This window comes from Stegastes partitus, unplaced genomic scaffold (genome assembly GCF_000690725.1).
Source record: "Stegastes partitus isolate 25-593 unplaced genomic scaffold, Stegastes_partitus-1.0.2 Scaffold308, whole genome shotgun sequence".
Lineage (NCBI taxonomy): Eukaryota > Metazoa > Chordata > Actinopteri > Pomacentridae > Stegastes > Stegastes partitus.
In genome coordinates this window covers 69892-88623 of record NW_007578039.1, presented here as the reverse complement: position 1 = coordinate 88623, position 18732 = coordinate 69892, and the positions used below count along the sequence as shown (strand labels likewise).

Here is an 18732-nt window from a genome sequence, read left to right as displayed (position 1 = left end):
GGCGGTGTAACTGTATCCACACTGCTCCTCTGCATCTGTGAGCTGCAGCAAAGTCAGACCTGCTGAAGGCCTGCTGGGGACTCAGATGTGTCACATGACCTTTGCCACATATCTCTTGTTTTCCTTGTTTTGTTATTTTTTTTTACGGTTCTGCTTGTTAACCCTTTCCACTCTGGAGGTCTCCACACTGGAACCAATTATTGTCTGCCTTGTTCGACTATGAGTCCAACTTTCAGAACAACAGCATCATTGTCACTGATTTATTGTTGTGAGGTTGTTACTTACTCCCAAATTTACAGCTTTTATGAGACATGTTTTTCTAATCTCATTCTGGCCTAGTGGCTGGAACAAGGAGACTTATTGTATTTTAAAAATATCCCAAGTGTCTTTTTATCCGTGCAGCTCAGGGTTGTTTATTCTGGTCATACGGTTTTGCAGTGACTGAATGTCAGGATGTTTTATCAGGTAGAAATTTTATAATATATCGTCAGGCTCGGTGGTTAGCACCGTTGCCTCGCAGCTAGAAGGTCGCTGGTTCGCGTCCTGGTGAGGACACCTGGGATCTTTCTGTGTGGAGTTTGCATGTTCTCCCCGTGCAGCGTGGGTTCTCTCTGGGTTCTCCGGCTTCCTCCCACGAGGTCCAAAAACATGTTGAGGTTAATTGGTGATTCTAAATTGTCCGTAGGTGTGAATGTGAGTGTGCTTGGTTGTCTGTCTCTAAGTGTAGCCCTGTGATAGACTGGTGACCTGTCCAGGGTGTCTCCTGCCTTCACCCTGAGTCAGCTGGGATAGACTCCAGCCCCCCATGACCCTGGTGAGGATTAAGCGGTGTATAGATGATGGATGGATCCTCAGGCTTAATATCTAGATTACCTTTTTAGCATTTTATTTTTGATACCAACAGTAGAGAAACACAGGATATGATATATTTACATGGTTGTGCACAGTGCAGGTAATGGCCAGATTTAAACTGCTTAATATCTTTAATTATAACTTGATCATTTGTGATAAAATGCTGTCAACGAAAACACACAAAAAAAAATCCCAGTAAGAAAGAAATCCTGATTACTACCCCTCAGAGCAGCCTGTAATGGAAAGAAAGGAAAACCTCCTTCAGCTGAAAAAAGCAGCTGCTGATCTGGCGACCGCTCGGTTTGAAACTGGAAGCAAACTGGAATGATGTAATCCTCCCGAATACTTCAGTCTCCAACAAAGAAATGTTACAAAATAGAAGAAATAGCAAAGAAACACAAGCGAATCTATTCGATACGACGCCAGCTGGCACATATTTTGTGCGTGCCACTTGAACTTTTGCACACTAACTGTCCAAATAGTTAATTATGAAGATCACAATCTGGGTTTTATAGTTTTAGTGTGCAGCATGGTGTTGGGACACCGTCTCAGGCTAGTTCTGCAGATGTTTGGCTTGAATGCAGGTATGTGACCGTCCTAAAATGATTTCTTTCTGTTGCCATAATGTCAGCTTTTCAGGAATTAAGGACACATATATTTTTAACATGACTGCAATGTTGTTTTTTATGAGTAAGATTTAGTAAGAGATTCACAACAACATGGGTAGCGCTGCTCTCAGTTCATAATTCTTCATCAGTCGATGTGAAAGAAGGGGATTTTTCATCCAGAATAGTTGAAAATAAGAATATATATAGTTCTGGATAGTTGATAGTTTTGGATATTTTTAATTTTAAAGTGAGAAAAGTAGGGATCAGTATAAAAAAATGTGAGTCTGTATATATTTAAAATGCTATAGAAGAAAATATGAAAGAATAGAAAAAAGCCATTTGTAGAAAATAGTTTAATTTCACTTTATCTAATGAAATACAAAAGTGAAAACAGGCAGGAAAACATCTCATTCCATTTTATTGATAAGATCATCATTATAAATATCATTACCATTATCATTGTTATTAACTAAATCAATTCACCTTCAATTTTGATTGGTGTAAAAAAAAAGATAAAAGAAAATCATTGAGCACCATCTGTGTCGTAGTTCATAAATAGCATTGCTTGTTATTGTGTGCCAACAGCTGAGTAAAACGGGGTGTTTCACATTACAAAAAAGAAACTCCCTGAACTCACATTTGTCCCTCTGATCTGATCTAATTCACCACACGCTGCATGTAAACCGGGATTCATTTCCATCATTGCCATGTTATGCCTCTGTCCAGCAGGACTCCAAATGACAATGTACAAAAGCAAAAAAAAAAAAATTATTATAACTTTTCCAAGAGAACAATAATAACAATAATCATACTTATAATAACAACAATTTCCCATAAAAACGATAACAATTAAAAATTGCACCATATTGTTGGAAAGCGTACCGCTTACTGACCCAGTTGGACAAGTAGCTGTGCTCGTACTCAACATTATTGTACTGGAGTCTTTGAAAAGTGTCATTTGTGAGATAAAACATCACATTTAAAAATATTTTTTTTTTCCATCTGACTGCTTGCACTGAGTTTGTCTTGAAATTTTGAGTGTCTGAGGCTGTGATTACATCAAATATGTGCAGATACAAATTCCTGTTCTTGTACCAGAAGGATCATCTTTCAGCTGGGGCTCAGCTGTCTCATGTGAAGTCTGATGTGTTCCAAAGTCTGCATCAATCACTATTAACACTGTGCATAAGGGATGTGCTTTTGTGTGCAGAGGAATTTTTGGCATCCTGCAAAAAGGAAAATCACCAAAATGATAAGAATTGAGAATAACAGAAAAAAAAATGTTTTGTTAATTGAGGTTTCATTTACTCAAACATAATAGACCTTTCTTTTATCACATGATCAGAAAAAAAAAAAGGCATATGTTTATTTCAAATAAGGCAACACAGACTCATTTGCTGTGGACTGATTCAGTCTTGGCCGGAAGAAAACCCTGATAACTAAAAAACTGAACAGAGTCAGTGAACTTTTATCAGGCCCCCCCCCAAAAAAAACTTATTTCAGAACCTTACTTTGAGCATTTTCATTCCACAAAAACAAAGTTCTTGAGACGTCTCACGCTGAAGTAACACTTGAAGTAATTAGTCTCAATAAAACTGTCTGAAGTCAGACAAACTGATTTCAATCTGGAACGACTTGATGACAGAATAACTACTCAGTGCTGTGGAAACATTTTGTACTGATTTTGTATCCCAGGCCTTCTTAGTGGTACAAAACAATCAAACACTGGATTTAAGGGCAAATGTCATGTTGAAACAATGATTTTCAGAGTAAACCCCCACCCTCCTGAAAAAAAAACAAACAAAAAAAAAAACCCTGATGGATTTGACAGCAAATGTATTTCAGAGCAAAAACCTCGAACAGAGATGATGAATTTCTGAGTAAAAGTCAAACAGAAACACAGAAGTGAATCAGACAGCAGTTCAGCTGGAGTCGTCCAGTTAAAGGAAAGGATGGGATGTTTTTTTAATACCTGGGATGCGAGAGGAGAGAGGCGGGAGGGAAGCTGTTGATGAGTCTTTGTATATTTCCATTCTCTATGTGAGATTGCGGGTACGTTCTTAATCTCTGAACACAGAACAGTACATGTAAATAGTTAACATACAAATATACATTTTCCTGATTTCAGTTTCTAGGGCCTTTCTTGTTGTTGTTTTTTTCTTTTTTCTTTTGTGGCACTTACAAACCACCCAAAACTTAACACAACGTCCCACATTTCCGCTGTCTTTCCTCCACATCTCCGCATCTTCCTCCTCCTCTCGTTTCCATCTTCACCCGGCCCTCGTTCCCTCATTCTCTCTCTCTCTCCCCCTCTGCAGCAGTCTGTCAGTCACCCGTTGCTCTGTCTACACCTTATCCAGCAGGGATCTCTGGCAGTAGAGGAGGCGTCGAGGCGTGCCGTACTTCCTAAAGAACAAAATTGCTCCCAGAGTGACCACAACCAGCACCAGCAGGAGGAGAGGGATCACCACGGCCAGCGGCCCGGCCCCGCTCTCTGAAGGCTCGATGAAGACCTCTTTCCGACCCTTCTTGGGCTCCTCGCTTTCGCAGCCCATCCAGTCGCTGAGCACCGACTTGGGATAGCCGGACTCCACCTTCATGTACTGGTTGTTGAACTTCCAGTACTTGTTGGCTTTGTAGAAGTAAGTGTAAGCTATGATAGGAAAGATGGAGGGAGCAGAAGTTAGGAGCTTAGACGGCTATTTTTAGGACAAGAGCTGCTATAAATGTCAACAATAGAGATGCCAACTTGTTTTTTTTGATTAGTCAGGTCATCTTTTGATCTGAGGAATATCACAAAATAGTTAAAATGTTCCCTACAACTTCCTAATTCCCCTTTTTTTGTGTGTAAGACTGCAGTTTACTATCACTTCAGACAAAAAGCAGCACATTTTTGCTATGATCATTCACTCATTTCATGTCCATCGATTATTCAATAATTGAATAATGTTTTTTTGCTCAAGAATTGGACTTTACACTCTCAGTTTAATGGACAGAAAAACTTACATCCATCTTCACTCATGATGGCAGCTTTAATGTTGTCTGGTGCGCCGCTCCACTTGCTGATGGGCTTCGGGTAATCGCTGTCCACTCTGCGAGCCTGCTCGTTGAAACGGTAGTAACTGCAAACAGAAATATTAAAGACGTGAAGGACGTTACTTCCTGAAAGAAACAGCTTTGGCCGATTAATTCTAGCAACAGAGGCAGAACTAAGGACACAGGGAGTACGTGGGTATTAACGTCATGTCACACGGCCCCCAGATTCCAGATGTGTCCTGACTTGTAAAGTGATGCTACGTCGAGGGTTTGGTCTATGGGTTTGTGATTGTAACAAACACAACATGCACAGTTTGTTGCACCTCGCTGCATATCATCCCTCATCTCACTCCTCTCAGTTTTTGTTATAATCTTCTATAAAGTCTTGGTAAATGCATAAAAAAATAAAAAATACAGTGAAAACGAAAGCCAATTCTGCTATTTGGAATAGAATCAAATCTTGGGTCTACTTGCAACTGATTGTAAGTAAGTTGAGCAGAACAGAGTGGGAGTAAAAGATTAGAAATGTGGAACGCTACTTTCATCAAGTTTGGAGATAAGCTTGGTAAAAGTATGAATGCTGTGTTTGGAAAAAACGATTTTATCTGTGCATGAATGCAGCAGGAATTTTTTGATGCCTCACAGAGAAACTCTTTCCAAAGGATGTAAAAAACACAAAAGGGGAAAATGAGAGGGAATTTTCTTCTTAACCTATCTACGTCTCTTCCAGAAATACAACAAAAGAGTTGTTTTGTACGATGTCAATAGTGCAAAATTGCCCAAACAGATCAGGTTGTTCTAAGACAAGAGCTGTAGATCTTGTTGAGAGGACGGACTCACTCAGAGCCTCTGAAGAAGAACGTCTGTCCTGTTGGTGTGTAGAAGAGAGCAGCATCGATCTTGTCTTTGGGCAGACCGGTTCCCAGTTCTCTCAGGGTCTTTGGAGAATCCTTGTCCATGGTGGACTCACTGAAAACCCAGTACTTGTCACCTGGAGACGCAGATGGAAACAGAAAGCTCAGAGGAGGATGTGAAATTCATCCCACAGCAGCTGCACTGATGCAATTATTTCAAATCTGCTTTCTGTCTAACACCAGATGGGACCTACCCTTGAAGAAGACAAATTTCCCATCATCCCTCTCGTAGGCGGCGTTGATGTTTGAAGGCAGGCCTCTCCAGAAGTGACCAATGGGCATCGGGTAGCCAGGCAGCACCTTGTTGTTACGCACACGCCAGAACCACTTGTCCTGCAATCACACATGGACATAGACAGTAGTAAGTACACAACACTGTATTCAAAGAAAGCATTTTTAAACTTGATTTGTCTGAAATAATGCACATTGGTGCTTAAACAACGAGATTTTTGATTGATTAACTGCCTGTCACACAACACATTTCCAGAAACCTTGCTAATCTAAGAAAAAAGCCAAATATTCCCAGATTTCAGCCGATCAAAGATGAAAATTTGCTTCCTTGTGTTATATGTTTTAGATTTAAATGAATAAATGTCAGCTGCTGAACAATCGGATGTTTCAGATGAAAGCTCTTCTGTACCTTAAACACAAACTTCTCCCCTCTGAGGATAGCGATGGTGTCAAAGTGTCCCTCGCAGATGTCGGGCCCGTGGTCCGGCTTGCTGGGGTTGGATGCCTTCGTGGGACGGGGGGGAGGAGGGGGAGCCCCAGACTTTGTTCCTGTGGTTGAAGAGAGAGAGAGAGAGAGAGAGAGAAGGGAAAAATGGTGAGTTGGCAGGAAGACCACAGAACATGCTTAAAATTCCACTTGCTCGTCTTTTTACTCTGCTGTTCATTTGAACGCACTCAGATCTTTTATTGCACTCTGGTTTAGAAGCGCCCATACACTTCAGACGCTTTATGTTTATGCGTTGAGCCATTTACAGGCCATTTGTCTGATTTTAATACCCGTGTCCTGAAGAATGAATGTTACAGCTGCTTTTTTTTTTACAGCTGAAATTACAAATAAAGGCTTAACTCATTCTTAAAATCAAACGAAAGTTGAAACTATGGTCACACATGTGGTCTGTAACGCTGTCCTCCTCCATGTAAATTGAAAGTTGACTATTTTAGATTGTTTGGACATTAGATTTTTCGAGACGTTGGACTGCCACATTGCTTTTTATCTGTTTGCACTGTTGTGTGTCGTGTTTCAATCATTTTAACAACAGTCTCTCCATTACACTCCATTTCTTCTAGTAAAACGACCCACCATAGATTGCCTGGATGCCTCTGCGGTCGTCATCGGGGAGCTGGAAGTTCTCGGTGTCGAACCACTGGTAGAAGGGAGCCATGATGGCGGAGGGGTCATTGGAGTGTTCCAGACCCAGAGCGTGACCCAACTCATGGACAGCTACCAGGAAAACATCATTACCTTCAGAGAGAAAAAAAAAAAGAAAGGATACAAATGAGGAGTGAAATTAAGCCTGCAAACCAAAGTCTAGACACATCCTGGAGGTAACAATTATAGGATTTTAAAACAGCTGCAATACACGATGATTGTCTTCTCTCCACTCATCCTCTGTTCAAACCTTCTTCCTCTTACCTCCCTGATCCACGTTCCCGGTGGTCCAGGGTTCTGCGAGGTCGAAGTGCGTGTCTCCTCCGATGCCGTTACCGGGGAAGTAAGCGTGAGCCAGGAAGCCGCCCTCGCCGTCGAACGGCGTGCTGTCGCCGTGGAATCCTTCTGAGAAGGACAGCATGATGTCGGCGTACTTGTCGACCTTCCCTCTGATGTGGCTGAAGGGAATCTCTCTGAAGGTGAGTGGGATGACGCTCTCCCACACTTTGAAGGCCCTTCTGATGGCGTCAAACGTGGCTCGTTCGCCTACTTTGGGGGTGTAGTTCTCTATGCTGTGGTGGGAACGAAGAGACAGGGATGTAGAGGAGGGTGGACACAAAACAAAGGGAGGTTAAGCAAGTAAAGATTACTGCTTCAACAAAATCCTTGAAGATCCTCAAATTCCATTAAAGTGTGTCCAAATAAATCAAATTCCACCAAACTGTTGAACCGGGTCGTGTACTGAGTGTGTATTCTGACCTGAAGGTCACCTCAGACTTGTCCCACTTCAGTCCTTGCACAGCGTATCTCTTCCTCCTCAGGTTGGTTTTCAGCTCCGGGCCGAACTTGTCAGCAACGCCGCACCGCGGTCGTCTCATGGCCCTGACGACAGCAAAACAATATTCTACGTTTACAACTATGCAAAACACTCAGACTGCTCTCAAGGACGCATTTTTGTTCTAAGCAGTAACCTTGCTTTCTTAGATTGTCTTAGCTCCACATACAACCCTTGAATTCATAAATGTATCAGAGCTTCAGTATTGACCAGGAACAGCTTGAAACCAAGCAGCTACATGTGAATAAGTGTTCGATCAGGACTCACTCTAACGTGTTGGTGTCTATGGAGCCGGTGACAGTCAATCCATAAAACCTCTGCATGGCTGATATCGCTGTTTCGATGGACTTGGGGGAGCGGATGGCCTGGGCTCTGACATCTCCTGGAGGCAGGTAGCCATACTGCTGCAACCAAGCCTGAGGAGAGGGAGAGAAAAGGATAATTATGTCAATTTGTTTAGATGTTGATGAAGACTTTCGCTTTTTTGTTGGCCTAAGCTAACAGGTAGCTCCACTGAAGGCGACACGACAAGACAACGACCACTTTACGCACAGCTTGATGCAGCTTCCTGTGTCATTCAACAGAGGGAACACCTTGTAAATTAGTGCTAAATTAAATCGATTGATGTTAGTTGGAGTTTTGCACAGTTAATGAGCTGTTTATCCCCAAATCCTTCCAGACAACTGGCTGCATGCACATGAAGCAAAAGCAAATGCAAAAGATTTCTACTGAGCTCACACTTTTCAAATAACAAATTTCATTATACAGATCATTAAAACAAACATTTATGCATTTATTTGAAGTATATTTTCAAAATCGATGTGCACTACACATAAAAATACATATTGTTTCTCTTATAGCGACATACAATCTCAAAAGAAAAGCAGGTTTGTTTGAACAGGTCCCTAAACTGAGGCACACAAGCTGAAACTTGTGCACAAAAAATAAATATATAGGATCCTATTGTACGTATAATGACTCTTTTTCAGAAAATATTCATTGTCTATGAAACGAACACATACTTTTACAGATTTTTGCCTCAACTGAAATATGATTTGTCTGCTTAAAAGGAACGCTGGATGTTTTGCTCATTTGTTAACAAACTACTTAAAATGGTTCAATGTTTTGATTGTTGAGTCACAGAATTTAAAAAAACATTTTTTTTTACATTTTATAGATGCAACAAAACCTGAAAAATAAGGAACATGCAGACAATAAAACAGATAGGACAGGCAGATTATTATTTTTACAATAAAAGAGGTGAGCACACTGTGTTGGTATGAGGCTACATGTATACATAGCATATATAATATATAAAACAGCTCACATTTTTGAGTGAAATTTAATTTATCTGCTAAAGTACATTACTATTTATCCAAAATGAAGCTCTTGTTTTTGCTGTGGTGTCCTATAAGAGTGGTGGCAACACTTCATGACTATTTGCATGTTTTGCTTTGTGAGGTTTTTAGTCCCTTTCAGTCGGTCACGCCAGAAGCAACACAAAAACCCCCCGAACGCATCACAAACATCTTAGTCAACAGAAAAGAAGGGATCGGCCGCTTGTATGAACCTGTGGCTGTTTGTCAGCTTCCAGTCAAACTTTCAGAGCTTGTCTCGACGTGCTTCTCTGAGCTCCGACCTACAGCACTGATTGCACAGCAAACCGGGGAAACAAAAGGTGCATGTGTGTTGTGCATATGTGTGTGTTTTCGTGTGCCGAGCTGACTTGTTACCCCCACGTATACCCTCCTTCTACAGCAGCCAACACATACTGAGCTAACTCAGCGAGCTAAATTTACTGTCTTTTCTTCATGTGACTGTGACATTATCCCGTTTATAAACTCATATAAACTAACACCAAATCCTCAAACGTCCCCGTGATTTATGCCGAACCCGTTATGGGGAACTTTGTTGTGGGGTCATAAGGAAGCTTGAGAGAGGAACCGAAAGCCAAATAAAACACACAATCTGAAAACACTGATGTCATTTTAGTCACGATGACCCAGAACTCTGTCTAGACAATCGCAGCCAAAGACAACTGGCAGTCATGAGGCTGGAAAAAGGAACATTTTCAGCCACATTTGGGTTCCTCAAAGCTTGAGTTTAAGATCTCCCTGCCACTGTCTATGTCTGTCCTCCTCCTCGCTGTCTGTCTGTCCTAATGTCAACCAAAACCACCTCTATTTATCTTTACACATGAAAGGCCAGCCTCTTCTTTCCACTGCTGCTGCTGCTGCTGGTGGTGGTCTCATACTGGACAGACTATTAAAGGAAATGTTTTGAGGAACAGGCCGATCTGCTTTTATTGTTCAGAGGGAGGTGAGAAGATTGGCACCACTTTCACTTCTGCCAGGAGCTTAGCATAAAGACTGGAAACAAAGGGAAACAGTTGGCCTGGCTTTGTTGACAAAAGAGTCTTAATGATTCATTAATGTTAATAATGTTCATTATTTAGCATCTATGCTATGCTAAGCTACCTAGCCATGATGCACCTCGATGGAAACAGCACAACAATGTATGGAAGTAGAGAGACGTCAAAGGTGTGTTTTGTGCAGGATGACACAGTTGCTAAGCCATAAATCATAAAAAAGATGAATACTGTGATTCGTTAATTTCTCCATACTTGTCCCTTATCTGCTCTTTTTAAGCCTGCAGTTAAACCGAAAAGTCCTCAAATTTTTGTCACGAGACTGCCGTGGCTTCACGGTTGCACTCAGGAGTGCACAATTGTAGTGTTTTTACAGAAACTGGTCCATGCAAACTGTTTATTTTTGGACATTTTGAGTTTTTTTATGAGTCATGTCGAATAAAGTGATTTGGATGAAATTTAGATTTGAGCAAGTTTTCCAACAAAAGGTCACAAACGAGTAGTTCAAGGACTGTCGGAAAGTTGAAAGTCTAATGATTCATTCTGTTTTTACACTTTGTGGCTCTGATAGAGGATGTGACTGTGGTGACTGTTCAGAAAGATAACATGCCTTTCAAAAACATGATGGGTTTTAGGGTTCAGAACAGACAAACATTGGAGCAGTATCTATCTTCGCATCTTCTGATCCCTTTTTTGGAGTCGAAGAAGATTAAATGCCTCTTCAAGTGTGTGTGTTTCCAATTACGTCTCGGCACACACAAGAGTTAAGACACATTTTCATCTCCACCACAAATGAAGTCGATGGAATTACCCTGAATTCCTTTATTAGCGTCATCTAAACCTCAGATATCTCTCTTGTTCCACCATATGTGCTGGTTTTCTCTTCAAGCTGGCCTCCAACAAGCGAAGGCCAAAGCATGGGGAGGGATGGAAATATAGCAACAGGGCACACAGGGCCTGTGCACACACGGCCACTGTTAGTCATGTGGTGGGCAGCGAGGCCAGAGAACAAGGTTCACTTATGACGACCTGCAGTGAGGCAACTTATCCCCCTTTTTTTTCCATCTCTGCAAATTTACTCTGACAAGTTCTTCAAGATTTCTCTAGATTATTTAAGATTCTAGTAAATTTAATTGATCTGCTGACTCTCTCTGCGCCAATCTGCCCCTGACACCGACCAAATTTACTTTCTCGGCCTCTCCGCTGACTGCTGCCACTGTGTCCTGTGGCTCCGCTGTGGTGACGCGTCTGCTTCTATAAAAACACTCCCGCGCTCCACTGCATGAAAAGTCTCCCTTCCACCGTCAAGACCTCCACTTCTCTCCCTCTAATCCCAAACTACTCCACACACCACCACCACCACCTCCGGTTGGGACGCCAGGTATCCCAGCATGCACCCCTCCTCCCTGGAACTCCCAGCAGCCACCATCAAAGCTTCTATTTATTGAGACTTGTACATGGCTGGTGTTGTAGGCCTGGGGGGAGCCAGTTAGCTTGCTACACAGCCATGTGTGGTCAAAAGGCTGGCTGCTGGTTGGGTAAACACACCTCTGGCTCTGTGCAGTGACGTGTGGTCTAAATGTATAATGCACAGACACGGAAACACAACCGCTGTAATGTAAAGTCGGAGGAGGAGGTCGCTTCGGTGAAGCTGCGTGATGTATACATGGATTCTGTGACCCTGCTGTGACCTTGCTGTACGATGTAGAGCCGAAACAGTTAAATGCATGAATTTTTGATAATCATTTGATAACTGGTGCCTTTTTTAAGGGAACAGGTAAACAATGAGCTGTTTAAGGTGCTTAAATGATATAATATATAACACATTTTCATATTTCACAAACTGTGACTTCCATTTTTTACTGTTTTTGATATTTTGTAAGTCAAAAAATTGAAAAATCAAGAAATAAATCTACAGGTTAACACTAAAATGAAGCTGCATCTCTATACTTCATAAAGGTTGTGCTATAAAGTTGTTGTTAGGCCGATACATTGCACATTAGAGGTGTACTTAGTGTTTAGTTTCTGGCTTTTTATAAACCAAATGATCAAGTAATAATGAGTGGATTTGTCTTTAACAATAACATTATTTATTGCACTTTTGTGTACTGTGTGTTCATATTTAACTAGATATATTCCAAAGCTGTACTGCATATGATCGCCTGAAATAAAGACTAAAGCTTGACAAAATCTTAGGACACTCTTTAAAACCTACTTCAGCGTGCCTGCATTAACCCACATGAGGCCAAATATGGGTACGAAAGCAGCTTTAAACACAGATCTTTCCCACTTTATGTGCAATGCGTGCTGTTTTTTGTGATATAATAGTACCTGACCTTTTAGATTAATTTGTAACATGCAGGGACAAAACTGACATTTAAGCTCAGGTACATTCCTCAAGACAGAGCCTTGAGCTCAGGTAATACAGCAGACTCTTTTCTTCACTCCAGCCCTTGTCATGTTAGTTGATAATGTGCCCTTATTCTGAGCAAACTGCATGAAATGTTCTTACTTTTTGTCTGTTGTTTGCTTTTTACTTAAACCAGCTACAACCTTGAGCCTTCAGGACTCTTCCGTGACCACGATGATGTGCAGCGTCTGTGTTATGCAGCAACGTACCAGCACCCATCACAGGACATGTGGGTGCCACCTACTGTCACACATTCAAAGGAAATGTCCAAATATGTGTAGCTTTTTCCATCATCCACGTGCAAAAGCAGTTTTAGGTCACTGAAAATTGAACTCCTCCCACGGTGAAGACATTGAGAAACTGCAGAGTTGATGTGTAAACAGGGGAAGCTTCTGTCAGAATATGTCACTTGTTTGTGTCAATGTTGTGCAATGAAGGATGTGACCAACACAGAGCTGGAGCTAAACAGCTAACAGGGCTTTTCTCATGTTCACGCATAACATATACTGAGGAATAACTCCATCTCACTATCAGTTCACAGTTATGATTGCCTCTTTCATCGACGCTCCATTGTTGGGAACTGACCAAAACCCGTAACTGCTTTTTTTTTCTAGGCTTCTGATTGGTCAATGTGGCTTTAGGGTTATGGTTATAATAACCGCCTATTGGCTTGGCATGCTCTTGACAGCGCTTCAATTGCGTTTTCATGTGGACAGCGACTTTTTTTGGAGAACAAAGGAGGTAAAACCACATTTTAACAAATACCCGCGTACGTGTGAGCTATAGGTCTTACTCATATTGTCATGAGACTGAGCTGTTCTCCGGATGCACAATCAAAAAAAAAACAAAAAACATCCAACCACAAGTTCCTACATAGGGTTTTACAGAGAATGAAAAAAAAAATTCCATGTACATTTATAGTTCTTGCGGTCCAAAACAAAAGGATGAAGGCATTTTAATGGGAAGAGAAACTGTCATTGCGTTAGAAAACTCGTCATGCAGCTGTTTGTATCTATTTAGGCAATACACACGAAAAGAAACGAGGAAGAAGGACAAGAACACGTGCACAGAGCTGAGTTTGGGTTATTTAACCACTTATGCACACAGTAGTGCTAAACTGTCTGTGTAACAATGCCAAAGTCCATCTTTTTGTGTCTAGGAATACTGTCGAAACACTAAAAAGCTGCCTCTTGGAAGCCTGCACAGATTTTTTGTTATGAAGCGAGTTGAACGCTATAGTTTCCTGTCTTCTCACCAGGAATGAGGGAAGAAAAAGCTCAGACAAGAGCTTCAAGGACTGCAGAAGATGATCTAAAGCGCAGAGCTACATTAGAGAGGGAGAAGGTAAAAACATTAGAAGGACGAGCGGGCACACACAGAGAGAGAGAGGGAGAGAGAGAGAGAGAGGGGTTCGGAGTATGGCTGAATTTAAATTTGAGGGACTGACTCAGTTGTTCCTCTCGCTCTGTGCCAACGGAAAAAAACAGAAAATTTCTGCTCATGAGTGGCTGAATCTCACGTTGCCTTCATTTCTTGGCGTCTCTGACCCAGTTAGCGCTCCCACCAGCTTCATGCAACATTTTTTTTTGTCTGCTTTTCCATTTCTTCTGGGTCAAGCAGGTCAAATAATGAGACCGCTGGATGGTTTTATTGTGCCCACAGTGAAACATCGTTATGCTGATGCCTGACTCACGATAAACAGCTGTACAATTCCACACAGGTAACTACTGGTGTCATGCTACCAAGTACATTTACTCAAGTACAGCTTTTAAGCAGAGTTTCTACTTGAGTTTTACCATTTAATGCTATTTTATAATTCTCCTCAACCACGTTTCAGAGGGAATATTTTGCACTTTTAACTCTCATGCCTTTGACAGCTACACGTTGGGGAGCATCACTGGGAGGTGCGTTATTATAGCATAAACGCCCCTACAGTGTTTACAAATTGGCATTAAAAAGATGGTGTGCCCCTTTTTTAACAAGGTATATTTAAGCTTTACTAACACTTATTACTGTTGGAGCAATTTTTATGTTGCCAAGATGTAAAAATACGGTTTGGCTGCTTTATTAAAGACCCGTTTCACAGAATGAGCGCTTTTGCTTTTGACTCTTAAATGCAATTCGCTTATAAAACTTATGTCCCGTTGCTTACTTAAGTGTTTAAATGCAGGACTTTACCTGCAAAGGAGCATATTTACACTTTAGCAAATCTTCTTCTTTCCAACTAAACTATTTGACACTAATTTCTGATCCATATTCTTCGGATCAAAAAAGAAAATTGATGCATTTTATAAGCTACAGCAATAGTTTCTTTTGTATGTACAGTTTCAGTATATATTTCAAATAGTTGAGGTTTATTCTTTATTTTTATGGATTAAAACTGATACTGGATTATTGAAAAAACTGTGCTTAAGTATGGTTCTTGTCTAGTTTTTAGGAGGCGTTCCAAATCTGTAAGCTGGATTTAGGTTCAGCACATCTGGCCTTCGACTTCCAAATTCCACCAGCTCAGGACCTGAGATAGAAACTCATTTTGATCCAAACTGTGGTAAACGGCCCCTCTTTTAGGTCCAAACGTGCCATTCTACACTCAGAAACATCACAGTAGAAGCTTCTTCTCTTTGATGTCCTCCATTATACCAAGGTGGACCATTTTCTTCGAGCAAAGACAGGCCTCTCTTGAAGTCCATCAGTTTCTCATTAAGGCTGATCCAGCTGATTATTTTGACATTTCTTAAGTGACAGCCGCTGCCTGTCAGAGCAGCGTGCACCAGATCTGGAGCAAGGCTTTTCTTTGATGCTACATCAACAGCGACTGTAGTCGAGATAAAAGGAATTGAACCCAGATGTGTTTTGACCAGATCTGTAACCCGCCGGCTGGGATCATGAGACATGTGTCTCCAGATGGCAACGGGAAATCTCCGGAATTTTTTTTTTTTCTTCGCCAGATATGGACAGATCCTGTTTTAGAACCTGTTGTTTTCATTGCTGCCCACTTCCTTTGCTCACAGGACCCAACTAAGCATTTTATTCCAGTCAAGAAAGGTTAGACAAGGCAAAAAAAGGTGAATGAAAACAGATGCCGGAGGGCGCAAAGGTGCTCGACTTCAGCAGAAGTGGTTTCATTCTCTGGGAATCGTGGAAATCCTATTTCTCTCTTGGTGTGGCTTCTCTTTTCACTCAGCAGAGATTAAGTGGGTTTAGTTTGAGTGAAGTCAAGTTGAGCAACACTGATAAACCACAAGATTCCTCTAACTTGAGCTATGCTTTCTTGACCCTCCCAACCTCCTAGAAGCAGCTTCAACCACTTCAATTACACATTTATGTCACTCAGTTGTTATTTTGTCTTTGCTCCTACTATCTATCTTTCCAGTTCCCGTTTAGTCTACTTTCTCCGTACACAGACAAGTCTATCTTTTGATCACAGGTTTCATATAGAGCTCCTAAGTGATGTAATCCTGAACCCATAATTAAAGCTTATCCTCCTTTTGCATCAGAATGTCGCGTCTGATGGCATCACAGGAGGATCAAACTGTGTACCTGCATCAGAAGACGACAGTCACTTTTTATCTGATGTGTCTGAGATCAAATCCTGCACCGAGGGTTATCATCACCGTGGCACTGAACTGATATGTTGCTGCGGTAATGTTAGATATTATCCTACAGCTGGTACGGATGACACTGTCGTACACACTCCTGTTTTCTCACTGTGTTTACAGACATTCATCACGGTGTTGGTGTGTTCGCCACAGGAGGGCAGCCGCCTGCGGCCTCTTATAAACTGTCTGACTCCGTGAGTTATCCACCTTGTCTGGCTTGACTCACACGCCAGCGACTTGTGGTCAGTGACTAAGGTCCTCCTTCGCTCTTTCGTGCATCCTGTGTCCACCCAGACTCTTGTAAACTGAAATTAACGTGGCTTTTTTGCTCAACACCTGGAGCTAAATGGACTTTTTGGTCGGTGAATCAAATTCCTGTGACATCTCAGTATTAGTGGTGCATCCTGTCTTTTACAGAGAAGCAGTTTGTCTGAATGTGACTTTACTTCTTTGAGCCTCCGTGTACTGGTGACCACTTGTTGTTATTGATGTTATTGTGCTTTAGGGAGGATGGGTCACCATCTTTAGAGGAAATCTAAAACGGGGCCAAGACCGGAGGCGCCCAGGATGCTTGTACCCAGTCATTTACAAAGCTGCACCAGACCTGATGACAGAATAAGTTGTTTAGACGACAGCTATAATGCCTTAAGTGTCTCCTGGGCTGCATTTTACATCCTGAGGCCTAAAGTCTCCCACACGCAGCGCCTCATGTCCAGCTTGTTGTGAAGGCAGACCAGCTTCCTGGCCTAATGTCTACGCAGTCTGCACAGGCAGATGAAAACCATTAGCCCCCCTCCCCCTTTAGCACCACCACTACACCCCCCTTTTTCTCAGAACAAAGCAGCTCAGCTGAGGCTTCTAAACTGTGTGCTGATCCTGCATGGCTAGATCTGCCTCTCTTTCTTCTGAAGCCACTAAAAGTTCATCTGGATGAAAAAATCAAGGTCAAAAACTTCCCAGAGTGAAATGACAGTCTGAGGAGAGGCTCTAAAGACAAAGGGAGCTCTCTTGAAGCTTTCACAGCAAACAATAACTCCTAAACTTCAGAGATTGCCACAAATCAGTGAAACTAAAGATCAATGCAGTTATTCTTTGTATCTGGGAAACCACGCTCAGAAAAAGGGGGGATTCACTTTGTTTACACACTTCAGCTCCTATAGCACACATAAACTCTGCACAGATTCCAGTGTATATGAACATGCATTGCTTAAAGTAAATGTACCTCTGTTTTCCATGTCACTTACCTCGGCTTTTAGGACATCTGCAGAGACGGAGGTAAACCCAAAGCAGCAGGCCAGAGTGAGGAGCTGGAGCAGCATTCTGCGATCTGCAAACTACTCCCCCAAAAAAGTTCTGAACTCTAACTCTCTACACGAATCCGTCCCGACAGCAAACAAACAGCAGGGAAGAAAAAAAGAAACACCCACAAAATCGACCGATGCTACTCCGTCGTGTGTTTCAAACGTGGCAGAAGTCTCCACATGGACACTTTCAGAGCGCAGCAAACAGCTTCTGGTGCGCAAAGGCGACTCCACTGGAGTCAGAGCTGGACGCGCAAAAAACTGAAAACATAAGGTAACTGCGACAAATGCTCAGCTGTTGGAGACTAAAGCTTCATAGTTTGGCTTCCTTTGCTTTGGTAGGATTGTCTGTAGCGTGTGGACGTGTAGAGAGAGAGGGAGAGAGAGAGAGGGAGAGAGAAAGGGGGGAGAGATGGATTTTCCTGAAGGTCCTCCTCCAGATGTGCAGACGTCACTTTTTTCATGGTAGCGTGATGACATCTGACTGGTTTATCAATAACCAGCACGGATTCTTACTCGTGAAATGCCAAAGTATAATTTACTTAAACTATCATAGGACAAAGTTCTCCTGAAAAAGGCCCAGTTCACAGTTACATTCATATTATTCACATATTACAATATTATCAGTGACGCATGAACTCCTAAAATGCATTTTGTTGTTGGACCAGTGGTGCTGATTTCAGCAGTTTATCATCTTATGGTTTTACTTCATCACTGCATCATATTTCATAAACTAATCATATGCTTTATTTGCAAAATCTAAATCTGAGAAGTGCTGCAACTCAAAGATAGAGTGAATTTGAAAGTGCACCAGAATACAAGTATAACAAATACATGACCTGTGATGGGATTTGGTACAAAAACAGACCATTCATGCATTTTGAGACACGTGTTCTTTTACTGTAAGTTAGAACAGCAGTGCATTGGCACAACACAGAATAAAAAGTTAAAAGCACTGCGTTTAGAATACTTGACTTAAAAGTTTTAGAAACGTTTGCCATTTGTACTTAATAAGATGTTTGTAACAACAAGAGGTACTTGTTGCATCAGGAATTATATCTGAAACATGTAATCAATAAATAAGATATGAATAATTGCTGGAGATTAAACTGCACAGCTATGCAAAAGTAGATTACCTTGATGAATTATAACATTTAAGTTCTGGCTACGCGTTACTGCATCAGCTGGGGTGCAACTAACTTCATTGGTTGGCTATTTTGTCAATTTATCTATTAGCTGTTTGGTCTGTAAAATGTCAGAAAATAGTGAAAACTGTTCCCAAAACCTAAGATAGCATCCTCTTGTGTTGGCCACAACGCAAACAGATTTAGTTTACTTTCATAGACTAACCAGAAGTAACCAGAAATCAAATGTAAGAAGCTGGAATCAAAGAATTTTGACTGTTTTTCTTGAACTGATTACTCAAAT

The 18732-nt window shown here is 41.5% G+C and overlaps 1 protein-coding gene across 1 annotated transcript; it reads right to left on the bottom strand.

Annotated features, from left to right (window-relative positions):
• Positions 1-1798: 1798 nt before the first annotated feature.
• Positions 1799-17697, bottom strand: mmp14a (matrix metallopeptidase 14a (membrane-inserted)). The gene is made up of 10 exons (XM_008283366.1): positions 17248-17697; positions 7894-8042; positions 7551-7673; positions 7056-7363; positions 6723-6884; positions 6051-6190; positions 5605-5743; positions 5337-5487; positions 4467-4582; positions 1799-4113 (listed from the first exon to the last, which is right to left on the bottom strand). Exons 1-10 carry the CDS (start codon positions 17320-17322, stop codon positions 3806-3808), a joined length of 1671 nt encoding a protein of 556 aa, XP_008281588.1. The 5' UTR covers positions 17323-17697; the 3' UTR covers positions 1799-3805.
• Positions 17698-18732: the final 1035 nt, after the last annotated feature.

Excerpts from the sequence above, each read along its gene's own strand:
- mmp14a (XM_008283366.1), bottom strand. The coding sequence starts at position 17,322 with ATGCTGCTCCAGCTCCTCACTCTGGCCTGCTGCTTTGGGTTTACCTCC. Across the intron at positions 8,043-17,247 it reads CAGATGTCCTAAAAGCCGAG|GCTTGGTTGCAGCAGTATGG; the intron begins GTAAGTGACATG and ends CCCTCTCCTCAG. Across the intron at positions 5,744-6,050 it reads GGGAGAAGTTTGTGTTTAAG|GACAAGTGGTTCTGGCGTGT; the intron begins GTACAGAAGAGC and ends GTGTGATTGCAG.